Raw genomic sequence first — 16,602 nt, 5'->3', positions numbered from 1 at the left:
TCCATTCTCAAGCTCACCGTATTAACACAATTGTAACATGTTTTATTAATTTATATGAAAAATACTTCACTAAGAAAGTAGACAAACTGCACAGAAATAGTACAAGTGTCATGTGCATAGCAATATAGCTTAAAGCATTCACATATGGCTTTGTTTAAATGAAACTATTGGGAAAATGGCCCTGTTTAGACCTCTGCTTACACAGTTGACATAATGTAAACTGCTTCACATCTTTTAGGCACTTGCTAAAGATAGTGTTCAATCCCTGAAAAGCAAAATCAAAAGCTAACAAGTGAAAATAACAACAAAAATTCCAGGATAACAGCTGTGTAGTTGACAACAAAAAAAAATTTGTTTTTAGTAGTGCGTGCACAGAACTGAAAAAAAAAGGGGGAGGGGAAAAAATTTCTGTGCAAGAATTATATCAAATAACTGAAAAGTATAAAAATATTTACATGTTTTGATTTTTTAAATATGTACAGAAGCCCTGAAGACTCATTTTACAGAATAAAAATATAGGACAGAAGAATAGTAACAAAAAATAATATATTTTTTTTTATGGAATTGTATTTGCAGTTAGTTACAAGTTATCTAAACCACAAAGTTCCTTGATGTATCTAAAAGCTCAATGGCAACAGAGAATCTGTTTTTCCTTTTAAAATACAAGCACTTTGCATTATTTTTAAATTTCAGTTACAATACTGAAATACAAAACAACTTGTGTATCATAATTTAATTTGATTCTAAAAAGCTGTGATGCATGATAGTTAAGTTTTATTTTCCTCACTGGTCATCATTACATTACATTAACGAATTCCAATCTCGAGTAGCCTCCATCAGATGCCTCTGTCCATGTCCTACCCAATTATCCTGATTGTCAAATATTCTACCACAAAACCAGCAGCTAAACTTAGCTTTCAAGGTATTATCAGAGGTAGTTTTCACAATCTGATAATTGTTTTTGCTAGTCTTTTTCAGTGTCAATTTTAATACAAATCTTTCTTTTACAGGGCTAATAGGTTTTACTGTCTTGTGCCTCTTTTGAGAAAGATCATCAGTAGTTACATCCAAACTATTGCAGAAGGCTGGCTCCAGAAGTGCTTCAATAGTTCTTTTTGACAATGAAACCTTAAGAACATGTCCCTTAAATTTAGCAATGGTTTTCATTACATTTACAACTTCTGGAACATCTGCATCAGGATGGTTAAGCACAACAACTGGTTGATTTCTCCGAGGGCATTTTACAAGCTGTTTAGAATTAAAAGGAAGTAGTTTCAAAGTCCTCACAGTTTCTTTTGATGCCCTTGGTTTGTAAGGGCCACCTGATTCACTAACAACTTGAGCTTGATTCTTTTCCTTACACTTTCTGTGCAATGTTGCTTTCTTTCTTGGAGGTTCTCTGCAATTATCCTTGCATTTCCGTTTGAAATTGTTTCTTTGTAAAACCACAGTTTCCGAACTTTCAGGCCCAGTTTGCTTTAAGCGAGATTTTACTTTTGCCACTCTGTTCCGGGTGCTCCATGTGGACTTCTGACTACCACAGTTATTCCTGTTGTTAGCAGTTATTACTTGCGTACTCTCTACAGAACCTTTTCGCAACCACATCCCTGCAGGTTTGGTAGAATATACAGGTTCTACAGAAGGAATACGACATGCTGGATTAGAGTTTGCCAAAGAGGCATTTGCTGGCTTTAACCTACCTGGTAAGATTAAGGCATCATTAGAAGTAAGATTAGTCTGTTTCTGTGCTAGTGCAGGAGTAAGGGACTGCAAGTTATCCAACTGTAGTGAGGGCACTGAGTTGTTCACTGACTGATTGGTATCAGTCAGCGTATCTGAAGTCTTAATTTTCAGCAAAAGCTTTTGTTGCATGGCTCCAGTTTTCTTTGGTTGACAGTTTTGACAATGAGCACTCTCCTGAAAAACACTATGTTTATGTACTTCAGGTTTGTTTGGTGTCATACATTGCAGGAAAACTGCCTGCTGTCCATCAGGCAAAAGTGCATAAACATGTTGTTTCTGTTCCATTTCCTGTTGTTTTACTGACTCCACAGAACCAACGACAGCATCCTGCTGCTCTGGTAACACTTTCACAGAAGAAATTCCTTTCATAGATGACTCTGATGAGTTTGTAATTACAAAAGGTCCTTTGAATGATGTGCTATTCAGTGAGTCATTTGCTGGATGATGTGCTCTACTACAGGAACTTCTTACGCTTCTGAAGCTGTCATTTTTCCGCTCCACTTTTGAAGCTGGTACGGTTATTTTACCATATTCTCTGGATGCGACACTGCCTAAAACCTGAGAACTATCACTACGGACATTTGCAACTGTTCCAATTGCCCCACTGAAAGTCAGTATCACTCCAGGTCCTTTATTTAAAACAAAAGAAGCAGGTACACCTTTAGTTGCATGACTATCAAATGAACTGGTTGACGGAAGAGATTTTCCTGAAACAACCTGCAGTCCAGGCTGGTTAGCAAGATGCAAAGGAACAAAAAATCCTGGAGATGACTGAACTAAAACAGTTTTCTTCTGTTCCTGAAGAACTGGAGAAAAGCTGCTAGGATTTGGGGTTGTTGACTGTACTTCTTCTTTTACTAGTTGCTGTGTTGTGATTCCATCTGTATGAGTTTTAAGTGATGCACCAGCACCTGGAGATCTGGATATTACATGCACTCCCTGTGAATCTAATGATATTCTGGGTATCCTTTTTTCTTTCCTACAATGCGTACCTTCATTTGTGCTACAGCTTGTGTTCAACTCTCTCTTACATAAATGAAAACCAGCATTAGTAGGAGGCCTCTGAAAACCACATGCGGTTGCTGAGCTTTTTAAGTGTGCAAAGGCTCTATTCCCTGTCTCATGACTAGAAAGATGACTAGAAAGCAGCTTGTCAGAATGAAGTTTTATGCAGTTATTTGACTTGCTGTGGGATTCTTGCTGAGTAGTTGCTTTCACTTTTAACACATCTTGCAATAACTGGTTTATTTCAGGCGATAAATAATGAGCTGCCTGTTCACTCTGCAATGAGAAAACAGATGTGATTTTAGGCATTAAGACCGAGTTAACAGAATCAGATCCATTTTCTTGGAATTTCTCAGCTACGTTCTCAAAGTCTTGATGTATGTTAGCATCCAAATACTGCTGGCCATTACGCTGGTCTTCCACAAAACACTCTCTGTCAATAACACATTTAGATTGGCCTTTAGAAAACATAGAGTTATTCTTAGTGTTCATGTATCCGTAAGTTTTAATATTTGATTCGTCTGATACAATTTGTTCTTGTTTTAAGCCTTTGATGGACTCTGGATATGAATATGAAGACGCAGATTCAATTCTGTTTTGAAAAGAAACTGTTTGGCTGGATATAAATTCTTTAGATTTGTCATCTGTTGACATCCAAAAGCTACACTGATTATCTGAAGTATCCATTTTAGAATAATTATGAAAAGACAGCAACCCTTCATTAGAAGAATCAACTGAATGTGAATAATAGAGATCACTATTTCCAATACCATTGTTCAGGCCACCATGTTGCATTTTCAATTCAGAAAAGAAGGGCATTTTCATATGGTCATAGTGAAGCCCATTTGTAATAGTGGGTGGTAATACCTGAGGATGACTTGGAGGACTATAGTTTCCCCATGAGATGTTACTTCGAGGTTCAGTTTTTGTCACCTCATCACATGGAGATACAGTTGAGCCCAACTTCATTGGCAAGTGATACGAATTTTTTCCTACAGCTACATTAGAAGGTGCTACAGTTTGAGAAAGACTCCTACCATACAATAAGGAGTTATTTTGTTTTTCCACTTCTGGTTTTCCTGAAGAAGGAACAGAAGAAAACAGAGGAGAGGGTAATGTGTGAATGGAATTGTTTTTTACGGTTGACTGATCAGTAACATTTGGTATAGCACCTAAAGACAAACTACAAGGATCATCAGTCTGTATCAAAGGAGTTGTAGAGCCATCTTTAAGAGAATGAGCTTTCTGACCCAACACATGCAAGTTTTGCTTACTTGTAGGTAATAACTTTATAACAATATGTTGTTTTCCATCTACCATTTTAAATCCCATAAATTTAGCACTGTAATTTGCTGGAACAGATATTTTATTGTTTTTCACCATCAATACTGTGGGCCCAGGAATGGCATTTTTCAATAATCCCAGGCTGAAGTTTGTTCCATCATCTGCTTTATTGTATTGTGCAGCAGTAGCAGAGAGCATTCCACCTGTGAAATTATGCTTTTCGGTATACATAATTCGATCTTTTTCTTCATTTGTTTCCACGTCTCTCATACACTGGTTCAACTCATCCAATTTTGGTTGAATTTTGTTCACGCTTCTTAGCACTTGGGAACTTTTTTCTCCAGTTTTGTCACTTTCACTGATTATTTTTTTCCGTCTCCAGAGAGGTTTTTTCGATGCTCCCGTTTTACACCTTCTTAACACAAGCTTTAGTCCTGCTGGAGTCTTCACTATTCTTTTTTCACATTTATCCTTTTCCAGTTGTTCTTTTGCATACAAGTGGTCTCTATGCAAAGATATAATGTGTTTAAAAAGATAATCTTTCCGTTGTGTTCTGTAACTGCAATACTGACAACCAAAAGGAAACACGCTGTTATGGAAAACAACATGTTTCTGGAACTCCTCTTTTGTAAAGCTTATGTGATGGCATTTTCCACATTTATATGGAAGCTCATTATGTCTGTGAATGTGCTGAACAAATGTGCCCACATCCTGGGTAGAAAACCCACATTTTTCACATTGAAAGTGACCATTTACACAATGCTTTGATGTGAAGTGTTTTGTCAAATCAAACAAAGTGTACATATGCTCATCATTACAGAGCTCACATTTCACTAAAGTGCTGCGATGGGTGCGTCTATGCTGTTTAAATGACTGAAAGTCATTAGCTGAGAAGTTACACATTTCACAAGGATACAAAGGCAACTCGCCATAGTGTAACAGCTGAAAATGTTTCTGTAGGTCATTTGGGCTGTATCTAACATTATCCTCACACTTCGTACAAGTGAAATTCAGTATCTTTGCTGTAGTTTTCAGCCCTTCTTCAAATTGCACTTCTGGTATATTCTGTACATTGCTTCCCTCTGAACAAATGGGACTGCTTCCATTCACTTTCTCCAGATTTACGGACTTCCTTGCAGTTTGCTCTTTACACTGAAATAGTTTTCTAAACCTATCTACTTCATGTTTCATTAACACTTCATTTGGAATGTTCACTTTGGGTAAAACAATCTTCACATTCTTTAGTTCATAGGAGAGACTGACATCTAAAATTGCTGGTCGAGTCATCACACTTAAAGGATCATTCCCCAATGCTTTTTCCAAAGTAGTATCCATATAAAGATTATTTGCAGCATTGTGATTTAATAAATTAATTTGCTTTTTATCATGAAAAAAATGGCCCTTTTCAGATGGCATGATTTCACAGGTATTCCTTTTCTTTAAGTGGATTCTTGAGATTAGGCTTAGATCCTGCAGCAAACAAGACTACTGTGCTGAGTTATCCTCAGTGTTCTACAACTTCCCCATTTTATTCTCCTGAAATTAGAAAACAAATACAATATTACTTTTAAAACTAATGCACTAATAGAGATACGACCTTTACCAACACACAGAAGAAAATAATCACCACAATCATACACAATGAACGGCTACCTCTCGTCTCACACAAGGTTTGAAGTAGTCAATGGATAAAAGTTAACTTTCATTTCTCACCATGTGGTTCCTGGGTATAAATTAATCTTTATGGAACATGGGGTACAACTGGTAACAGTACTTCCACATGGATTAATAAACTCAAACAGGCATGGTCAGCACCATTCTCTCTACAGACTTCGTATCAGTGTTTCTGCAACAGACTACACTGACAATTTGTAACAGCCCAAGTTTATGCTCCAACAACAATTTCATGTCAGCATAAAATCAGCAGAAATGGAATAGCACCGAAAATCATTTGACTTTGAAAAGTGAAACTGGAAAGGAACAAGAACTGCCTCTTCCCTAGCATTTTCTTACTAAAAACTCTTTCTGTAATAGAAAATTAAGAGCTACACTATAATAGCAAAAGTAAGTAAAGCATTGGCTGAAATCTGATCAGCAGCTTTCTCTCTGCTATTCCCCTGCCCGCCCCAAAGCAACGCAGACTTGGAACTCATTAGATCATCCTATTTATTCACATTCAAACTGAAAGAATGATCACATCCTCTCCCTCACTGTGATGAAGTACAAGAGCTGCTTCTAGAGCTCCACACCATTATAAGCATCACCACTGAGGTCTCCCAAATATTATCTAGCATTAAGCACATCAATACCCAACAGAAAGAAAGCAGAGACTAAAAAATAATCCAGGCCATGCTCATGTATTGTAGTAAGAAAAGCAGAACACATTTGTTTGTTTTAGCATATGTTTTATTGCATACCTTCAAAAACATTATTAGCATTTCTACAGGATTCTTGGAAATGATAGGCAAAACACATTTCTACATTTTATGCAGACATCAACATTGATTAAAATTTAACTAATTGTGTTTTTCAGTTATGAGGCACCCAGGATTTCAACTATACATTTCACATTCAAAACAAACAAACAAACAAAAAACACAACAGACACAAACACACACACTTTGGGAATATTTCCAAATTAATCATTTTAGGTACAGGAGATAAATAATATATAAGTATTACATAAAATAAATGACACTTGTCCCGTTTTCCACACAGGAGATTAAAACATGGGGTACTGCTCTGCTTTGAATATTAAGAAAATAACAACTCATCTGCATTATGCTCCATTTTCACCAATACAGTGTTGTACTACAATACTTTCTCTTGTCAGCAGTAAGTTCTTTATTTGAACAGGAGCAACTTAAACTCCCAGATAAAGTGACCAAAACATGACTTGAACTTCTTGGCTGAATAACTTTTTTAATACAGAGGTACAACACATGAAGATTACAGGTTGCATCATGCAATGTGTCATCTTGACAGTAGCTATCTATCATTCAGACTGGAATGCTATACCTGCAAATACTGAAACCTGAAATATTTATGCAATTAATGCTATAAAAATTTCAAGTGAATGCAGCATTCTTCAGGGAACAACCCACAGGCTTCTAACACGGGGCCAATATGGTCCTCAACTGGGCAACACTGCCCCACCTAGACAGAACATTTGTGATCAGCAAAGAATCTCAGGTGAAAATATCTAAGCCTGATTTGAGACCTCCTTAAACCACACAAATTACAGTTTAGCTGTGTTATTACTGGGCAGCATGCAACTACTGACAAGCACCTGCAACTCAACAAATAAAATTATTGACTAGAAACATTTAACTAGTAAAAATAAAGTCCCAAGGATCTTTAGATTTACTTTATGAAAGAAGACGCCAGACTTACTCATTAAGAAAAGACTTCAATTCTTCACCAGCCTTTTACATATTTTTCCACACACATAGAAGAGGTAAATACATAAAAATCAGAAAAGGCCACGGTCAGGAGAAATACTGAAAAAAGGTCTAGAAACAAAAAGAAAGATATTTTAAAAGGTGTAAATACAATCATGACTAAAGAAATAAGCTGAAAACCACAACATCTTCACATTCTCACATATGGTGCACTTTTAATGTACTGAAGAACTGAAAAGCTGTAAATATGTACTGTGTGCTCTCCCGGGAGGTAACACCATCAGCTACAACCTAAATTCCAAATTCACGAGTCAGATTAAAAGCAGCCAGCAAACCCCTCCTCACTGGGCATGTTCTGACCTTCAGTGTATTAATGCTCCTCCAGTGTCCCTAACTGCGGCAAGTGACTTAAAAAGATGACAGAAAGCAGCAACCGGCACCTGAGCCCTTCAAACTTGAACTCGGAAAAAAAATTAACCTTTTCTTAAGCAAAAACACTGCAAAATTATAAATCCTATAACAACCTCCCTCCTCCCCCCACCAAAAAAAAAAAAAAAGCCCAATTAGAATTCTCTAGAAAGTTTCGCAAAAGCCAGAGAAGAATACTACTTTCACAGTGTATGAAGTAGATTATAAAGCAAAAATAACAAATACAAAACCTGAACATACATCAGTGTGAGCCACAGATAACTCATACGGAAAAAAAATCCTAAGCACAAGCCTAAGTAACTGCTTAAAGCTTTACGCCTCGATTTTCTTCCCCCCCCCAAAATGCTCCCAAATGTCACTATTTTGTTTTTAAACGGGACAGATGGAGAAAACAAGAGGTTTTAGCTACAGACGTGGAGCTAGTTAAAAGTGACAGCTAAGAGCAATCCAGCCACCCCGCCGCCAGGTACCTTTGCGCTAAAGTTTCGCCGTCCCGAACAAGCCCAGCGGCTCGGGACGCGGCTCGGGGCGGGCAGGCAGCGCTTCCGAGCGCCCTGCGAACCCGGCTTCGCTCCCCAGTTCCCCTCAGCCTGCTCGCCCCAGCAGCACGGGGCAGAAGCGCCGCTCCTTCTGCACACAGGGCTGCCGGGAGACCCTGAGGGAGCCCCGAGCGGCCGCTCCTCGCTGAGGAGCCTCCCCGCGGGCGGCCGCGGCCCGCGGGGGAAGGTGGGGGGCGGGGGGGCGGCGGTGCCCCCCGGCCCCCGCAGCCCCTCAGCAGCCGGTGCCGCCCGCACGGCCCCAGGGGGCGCAGCGCTGCCCGCGGCGGGGCGGAGGGATACGGCGCCAGGCCGGGGGGCGCCGCCATGCGCTGCGGCTCTGAGGCACTGCCCGCCGCCGCCGCCCCCCGCTGCTCCCGGGCCGCCCCCGCAACCATTCGGGGTGGAGGGGGGGGGGGCGAGGGACTATTTCACGCCTTGTTCCCCCCCCCGGCCCGACCACCGCTTTTCTGCCCCGCTTGACTCGCACCGCCCGCCCGCTCCTCGCAGCCGCGATGAGCCACGAGGCGCTGCCCGCTCCCCGCACGCACAGCCCCGGTGTCCCCCACTCCCTGGCGGGGTTACCTCGCCCGTCCCCGCGGCCCGGCGCGGCGCTGTCGGCGGCCATAACAGTTTCCATCCGGGGACTGCGCGGCCGCGAGTACGGCGGTGGGGGCGGCCGCGGCGGAGGGATACGCGTTCACCTGGGGCCGGCGGACGGCGGCCGACGAGGCCCAGGAGGGGGCAGTGAAGAGGGGTGGTGATGGCGCCGCCCCCAGGAGGGACGGGAGCGCCTGCCGAGCTGGGAGTCCGTGCTGCCCTCTTCCCTGCTTCCTCCTCCTCTTCCTCAGCCGGCCGCTTGGGGCTGGCCCCGAGCCCCCTTCAGCGTTGGGCGAGAGCCCCGAGCCGTGGGCGTCTCTGGAGCACGGGGCTGGGCCCTGTTAATGCTTTCGGGTCAAGTGCGTGTGCAATGCCATGGCCCTGTGCTGGGAGAGAATCCTAGAGAGACGATTCCCATGGTAACACGTTAAAAGAAAGGCCCCTGCCCGGGGTCCGGCGTGGAGAAAGTTGCTGAGGTGCACACACCATACCTAAATGGGTGGCTGTGGGGAACAGCAGTGAGGGCAGTCAGAAGTTGATGACATACCTTGGTACGCTTTCATACGCTCAAAATAACACAAAAAAAAATCTGAGCTGAAAATCTCAACAACAGAAACATTCGCTAGGTTAGCGACACAACATCACATACACTGAGAAGAGGGCTGAGCGGCACTTGTTAGTAGTAGGGTGCACCAACCCTCTGTGCTAAGTCTTAAAGCGCGTGGAAGGGTGCGTGTATCACCAACACGCGTGAGGTTACACATGAAAGAGGAAATTTGGATGTACCATGGCCAAAAAGGGGCCAAGAGCCATGGCAGAAATAAACTGTTAAGATGAATTGCATGCCAAGAGGACATTGAAAAGGAAGGCCGTTCTAGGCTTATGAGAGCATTCAAAAATGAAAAGCAAAAAGTAGAAAGGTTTAGGCTCCCAAAAGAAGGTTCCCATATACGACAAATTCTTCTTCAGAAATCTTGTCACATCTTACTAATCATAATAAACTTTAAGAAATACCCAACTTTTTTTTGTTCAAAATTAAATATAAGAACAAGGATGAATGTTTCTGTCTTTATGTGTGTACGTATACTAAGGATCCATTAAAATGAACATATTTTTAATTCTTCATTTCAGCCTGACATCATTTATTTCCCTTGTGTCCTTGACTAAGAGAAAATGAATAGAAACCATTTGGGGGCGGGTTTTTTTGGCCCTAAATAATATCTTCAGGAACAGAATTATATCATTCATGGTTCTACTACACCCAAATGAAGCAGTCTGTGCCAAAAGCAAGCAAAAAATGTACGAATGATTTGCATGCAAGTCTTCAAATTGTTCTTCTGGCCTCTAATTTATTATGTTTTTCTAAATAGTCAGAATTGGCAATTGCAAATATGTGCCCATACTGTTTTGGAGGATCTGAAAACAAACTACAACTGGAGAAAAAGAAAAGGAGAGAGAGAAGGTATAGTTCTGGTTGCAGCCCTAAAGTGGGAAAAGATAACAGGAAAGAGTTATCATGAAAATCATCAGTCTGACAAGAAGCTACAGCATCAAATTTCTGTTAGAATGTTAATTTTCCTAATCTGGCGATGAAAATACACATCGTGTTGTCAGTTATACATCCCAACCTTTCATTTATATAAATATATATATATATATATATATATACACACATATATATATTCAAGCACAAAAACAAACATTTTATCTGTAGTATATCAATTTGTAATACAAATTTAGACCACATAGAGATGTCAAGCACAGGTGAGGAAAAAAAAAGAAAGCACCTGCAAGATGACACTACAAAGAGAAAGAAAGACTATGGTCTAATTTATCTTATACTTCAAGATTGTTTGCAGCACAGGAGGAGTCGAAAAAAAATGACATAAAAACACATGGTTACAACAATACATTTGTCTGGAGGAAAAAAAAAAAAAAAAAAAGTGAGAATGAATCTGATGAAAAACACCAAATATGTTGATGTTATATAATAGCTTCTCCCAAAATTAATGAAAGAGCTCTTTAGTCATATGAGTTAGTATCCACAAAACCTCCTCCAAAATTTCTAAGGATTTGTCTACAGCCTTCCCATCTGCAGGAATGCTGAGAACACCTTACAAGCCATGACAGCAGCACCTTCCTCAAAGACCTTTCTGAACTTACGCACTCACCACTAAGGACATGACCAATGAATGCAACAGCTGCTGTCCTACCACTCTCAGAGTAGAAACTAAACCAAAAGCCATCAAGGAAATCCAAGTGAGACTGAAATCATAACTGCAGTCTTCTCAACTGCTTCAAAAGCTAATGTCCAAAAGTGGAGACACATGAATGTGGCTCACATTCTCTAAGTATCCTGATGCTGGCAGTCAAACCCCATGTAGCATCAGGTATGAATTGTGGCAGAGCACATGGATGCAAACTTTGGTATTTTTAAGTATTTAAGTGTTGTCGTTACAACATGATTTCTTTCAAGTAGTAACAAGCACTGTCCTATTGTCCTATTTCAAGGATCAACCGAGGAGTGCTTCATGAGAACCAGAAGGCCTTTATATTCTTTTACATGAAGACAGATCACACATAATGCATCTGGACAGGCACGATACATCTGCATCACTGGTAAATTCCCAAGTTATTAAAAACCAAGGACTGAATCCACATAAGACAATTTCATTCCTTTATTCTTTTTTCAGAAGGTAAGTTTAATTTGGTCCACTTAACTATGTGAGATCCTGTGAAAAAGTTTCTCAATTGCAAGACAGTCTGTGCTCAGTGAAACATGCAATAATATTCCATTGTTGTTTTTACTTTTCAGAAAAAAAAATGCTCTGACATCTGCAGCCAGTTTTTTCTTCGGATCATGGGCTGTTGTCCCCAAAAACATATGTAAGCTGTGTAGTATTTTGGAAACTTTAACGGTATTTTTACTGTCCCACTGTACATTCATTACATTACAATTATTCTGCATCTGGAATAGCAACCAGCTACAGGACTTCCCATTACATGTGTCATTAGCATTAGTCTAGCATAAATGGTAGGGCAATTGAGTGCAAATAGAATAGAAACCGCTGTAGCCAAACACTAAAAAAGATTTTGAAACCAGCAGCTAAACCATTATGAAAACGATCTCCAAAGCTAAGGCTATGAAGTCTTCAAAACCCGTTTGGAAACATACCAGAGTCAACCCTTTTCTTGCTAGGAAAGTACTGCCTGTCATAATCAGGTGCCGATAACTGTGAAAAAGCTAGTGAACCTCACGTGCTGTTAACATAGACCATTTAAGCAGCCTTCATATTGGGATTTTTGTTATTGTTGCTAATAGTTCTGTGTATGTGATTTTTTTAAACTCAAAACCCAGTCCTTTCTTCAAATACATCAGTGTCCCACAAACAATGGGAGTATCACAATTAGGTGTCCAGCTTACTTATGGATAGCTGGAGGGATTGGATCAATTTATTCCTTTTTCTGTTGGACTATCAGAAATTACTTACATCAGAAATGAATCATACCAAACAATTGGCACTGACTTAAGGATTTCATCAGAAATACTCCAGGAAAAAAAAAAATAAAAAGAGAATTCAATTTTGAAGTCTGTGCTGAAGCAAGCACCAGACACAGATCACAAAATGAAGCTGAGGATCTCTCCATTTTTTTAATAAGAATTTGATTACTTGTTTGCCTGAATTTGGTCACAGACATGAAAGAGCTTCTTTTGACTTAGAAACAATAACAAAGTGTTATTGCTAGTGCATTCCATGTTTGAACTACAACGTGGAAATATTTGGCTAAAAATAAAAACAATATTTAATTCACATTTTCCCATTTGTCACAGGCATTCACATTTTCCTATTTGTCATAGGTTGACAATATATTCTATACATATCAACATATAAAAAAATAGACCAATCTGAAGACGTCTTTTAATGTTTTAGTCTTGGTTCTCTCCCATTTTTTGTCCAATCTCACATGAACTTAAATTAATTTCTCTTTTTACAAATGTAACCAATGGTATAGATGTCTTCATTTGAACTTGCAGTATTAATTGTTATGGTTTAGATAGCTCTAAGACTGAATACACCACGAGAACCACTAAGAAAGATAAATTATTGATTTCTTTCACTGTTACAATGTCACTGTGAATGTGAAGGTAAATCAATAATGAGAATTCAGTGATGTTCAGGTATTAACAGTGATACCATTAGGTGTCAGCATTAATACTGCTATGTTTACAAGACAAGGCATTGTGAAAAGGAAACCTTACCGTTATGCTCTCCTACTGTTTTCACCAATGAAATGAAACCAGGATATTTATTATTAAAAATCAAACCAAACAAAACAAAAACACAGAGGCAAAATTAAGATATTCATTTCCTTTGATGATAGCTATGGATAGGAGACTGTACATTGCAAACTATTTGATCGTCAAAGCTAATAATCTTGTATATCAGAAAGCAGTTTCTCATTAAAAAGGCAGTTTTCTTATTTCCACAGTATATCGAAGTTTTATCTCAGAGAAAGATATATAGAACATCTCTTTTAATCATGTGGCAGCTCATTCATATAAGCATTGTTTCACATATACAACACTTTATGAATGAACTGAACTCCACCTAGTCAATGTAGCATTTATTTTAACAAAAAGCACAGTTTGGAGCTTTTTGTAAGCAGATCAGTATGAAAATAATAGATTTGAAGAACAAACCCAAAAGGCTGGGTTAAACAGCTCTTATGTCTGAATACAGTAGTGAAAAAAGTGTAACATAAGTTAACACCTTTAACAAGTGAACTAGTACAGCATAGAACAGAAAAAATGTAATTTCTTTGAACCCTCCATTTATACCATGTTGTCTACCTGTAAGATAACAATATTTACAGGTCATACAGGAATTAAAAACAAACATTTAGCAGTATGATTACTTGGCTCAGACACTGGAGTCACAACAGACCTTTTCTGATTCCTATGAACTAGATATTCTTAAAAGAAATAGCAAATAGCAGAAGCATCTTGTTTGTTTTTTTCTTCTCTTAGTTCAAAGACTGTGCTCCTAGGCACTTGGCCAGTTAACAAGGCCTGCCATGTCAATTCCTAGCTATAAATTTTCTTCATCTAAGTATGTTTATTACATGCTTTCTTCCTGTAGAGATTTATCCCCTCTGCTACCACGCAGATAGACCTTTTTTTTTTTTTTTTTCTATACTTTCCGTGAAGATATTTAGAACTTCTCTTTTGGAAAAACAACCAATCACTTGTGCTGTTCTGATGATGCAAAGCAGTAGCTGGTACTGTTAAGCAGTACATGAGAACTTAAAAGTAAATACAAGTGTATAATCTCATTACAGACAAGGCAGGAAATAAATATTAATGCATTACATTTTATAAAGTGTATGTTTAGAAATATATCCAAAGGTGAAATAGACAAATGGATGAGATTAAGGTTTACTTACAAAGAGCCAAAAAGTGTTTCAGATTTTGTCTGCTATAAATAAGGAATGTTTTAGCCCACATCAGAAGAAAAATATCAGAAACAGGAAGCCTTCCAGAAAATCTGTAGAGCCAACAGATGAACAAGGTATAAAATGAGCACTCAGAAGATCAAACCACATGAGAAAGCCAAAATGAATTATTTGCATTCTGCAAGAACAGACTTGTACAAGTTTCTGCATTAGAGCTTTTCTACATAATATTTGTAAGAGACTGTCTTAAATTGTCTTCAAATGCTAGCAGAAAAGGCTATAGAACAACAACAAAAAGAATGGTAACCAAGTCAGTAAGACCAGAACCAGGCATTCTAATGGAAGAAAGAATGAAATAGTTACATGAGGCGTAGAGCCACACTGAGGTATAACTTTTCACTTAAAATCAACATTGCCAAAAGAGATATATGTGTCCCCAGTCTTTTAGAGGACTTATGAGAGCTATAAACTAGTAATTCTGATTTCCATACAGAGCAAACTGATAGAAACTCTTTTTAAAAGGCATAGAATACCTGAACATATGGATTTATTAAACAATATTCAGAATTTAAAGTCAATTTTCTTGGAAGTTACCAGAAAGTCCCATAAAATTCTCTGTTAAGGTCCGCACTGTTCAGTAGACTCATGGAGCAGAAGGTTGAAATAGCACCATGGCTAAATTGGATGATTAAAATAATTAATTTTATTCACAATTTTCTGCAAATAGTTGCAAACAGTGTTTGTAGTGCTGAAAAACTGGGCAATAAACTCAGAGATGAAATTCAGTACAGTATCGATTAATATTTATATAAGGAAAAGCAATAGTAATTCTGTGTAGAACATGATGGGTTCCACAATGGCTAATACCACCCAGAAGAAGCATCTTTGAGATACGATAAACTTTGATATGAAAACAGTGTGCATACTCAGCAATAATCATAAAAGCAAACTGAATATTAAGAATCATTAGAAAAAGAGAACAAAATGGTAAACATCACAGTGCTGCTGCATAAATTCATGCTATGGATTTATCTTCCACACTATATGCACTTTGGTTTTCCCTTCTCAGTCTGGATATATCAAAACAAGAAGACTGTCTAGCCATTAGAAAGGATAACTTAAGAGCTAATGTGATAAGAGTGATATGAAGGAGGTGAGCAAAGGCTGATTGCTCACCATTTCTTACAGCAAAGGAATTAGAGGGTATTACGTTATAAAAAGGCCAGTTCAAAACATATAAATGGGGTGCTATGTGCAATTGAGGGTTAAATCTGGGCACATACTCTCACAAGAAGCTATGGATACCAAAAGTTTACATGAGTTTGAAAAACAGAGTCAAATTCACAGAAGAAAAATCAAACTATTAAAAAGAAAGCTATGACCTCTGAATCAAGGTGACCCTGTGCCTCATCTAGAGCCAGCTGGGAAAAGACACAAAAGCATTTGCTCTACTCTTCTACAGCTCTGTTGGAATCTGCTTTTGGCCAGGCAATGCTCTGCTAAATAGGCTTAGTGCATCAGTTCCCCTTTTTAATTATTCTAACGCTCGCATCAGACAGATGTATCCAGTTAATAGACTCTGTTATAACAGAATATCCCCCACACACTTATTCTCAGCATAGGTTTTTCAAATACACTTCCTGATCACTTGAATCCAAAGTCTGTAGTATGACTGAGTTTTTAGGAAGTTCTGAGTCTTCTGAAACTTGAGCGAAAAACATCTCTCTGCCTTCCCATTATCTAAAGTAAGATTTGTGTTTAATTATCATCATGTGGGGATGGGGGAGTGTTGCCAGACAACACATGGAAGAGGCATTCTTAGTAATGTGTAAAAAAATAAAAATAAAATTCATCACTGTATTTACAACTTTACCACATGTAACTCAATCAAGAATAATCTACTCAAAGATTAGATTAACCTTCATGAGCAGTTTGTCTTGGTACCAGAAGCAGAACTTCCACATATTTATTTCTTGATTAGACAATAATAAAGCCACTGAATCACACTCTATCCTCAGCTAAGTTTTAGTCTTATGAAAACAAAATAGTTTGCATGGTTAAGTGAAGATCAGATTTGGCTCATTGTAATTTCAGTCTAAATGTATGCAAGTGCCTTTAGGATGAGGAGTAGTTCTAGCTGAAATGAGGTC

At 38.7% G+C, this 16,602-nt stretch overlaps 1 protein-coding gene across 3 annotated transcripts; it reads right to left on the bottom strand.

Annotated features, from left to right (window-relative positions):
• Nucleotides 1–31: 31 nt before the first annotated feature.
• ZNF518A (zinc finger protein 518A) lies at nucleotides 32–9,099 on the bottom strand. 3 transcript variants are annotated; one of them, XM_084289694.1, is made up of 3 exons: nucleotides 8,984–9,099; nucleotides 7,426–7,544; nucleotides 32–5,568 (listed from the first exon to the last, which is right to left on the bottom strand). In XM_084289694.1, exon 3 carries the CDS (start codon nucleotides 5,446–5,448, stop codon nucleotides 802–804), a length of 4,647 nt encoding a protein of 1,548 aa, XP_084145820.1. In that variant the 5' UTR covers nucleotides 5,449–5,568; nucleotides 7,426–7,544; nucleotides 8,984–9,099; the 3' UTR covers nucleotides 32–801. The 3 variants fall into 3 exon arrangements, 2 of the variants coding, with proteins under 2 accessions (XP_084145820.1, XP_084145821.1); XM_084289695.1 differs by lacking the exon at nucleotides 8,984–9,099 and adding an exon at nucleotides 8,333–8,487; XR_014618590.1 differs by lacking the exon at nucleotides 32–5,568 and adding an exon at nucleotides 6,527–7,188.
• Between the last annotated feature and the right edge of the window lie 7,503 nt (nucleotides 9,100–16,602).

Source organism: Netta rufina, assembly GCF_964035555.1.
Source record: "Netta rufina genome assembly, chromosome: 7".
Taxonomy (NCBI): Eukaryota; Metazoa; Chordata; class Aves; order Anseriformes; family Anatidae; genus Netta; species Netta rufina.
The sequence above is the reverse complement of the archived record's forward strand: the minus strand, read 5'-3'. Positions and strand labels throughout refer to the sequence as shown.

Excerpts from the sequence above, each read along its gene's own strand:
- ZNF518A (XM_084289694.1), bottom strand. The coding sequence starts at position 5,448 with ATGCCATCTGAAAAGGGCCATTTTTTTCATGATAAAAAGCAAATTAAT.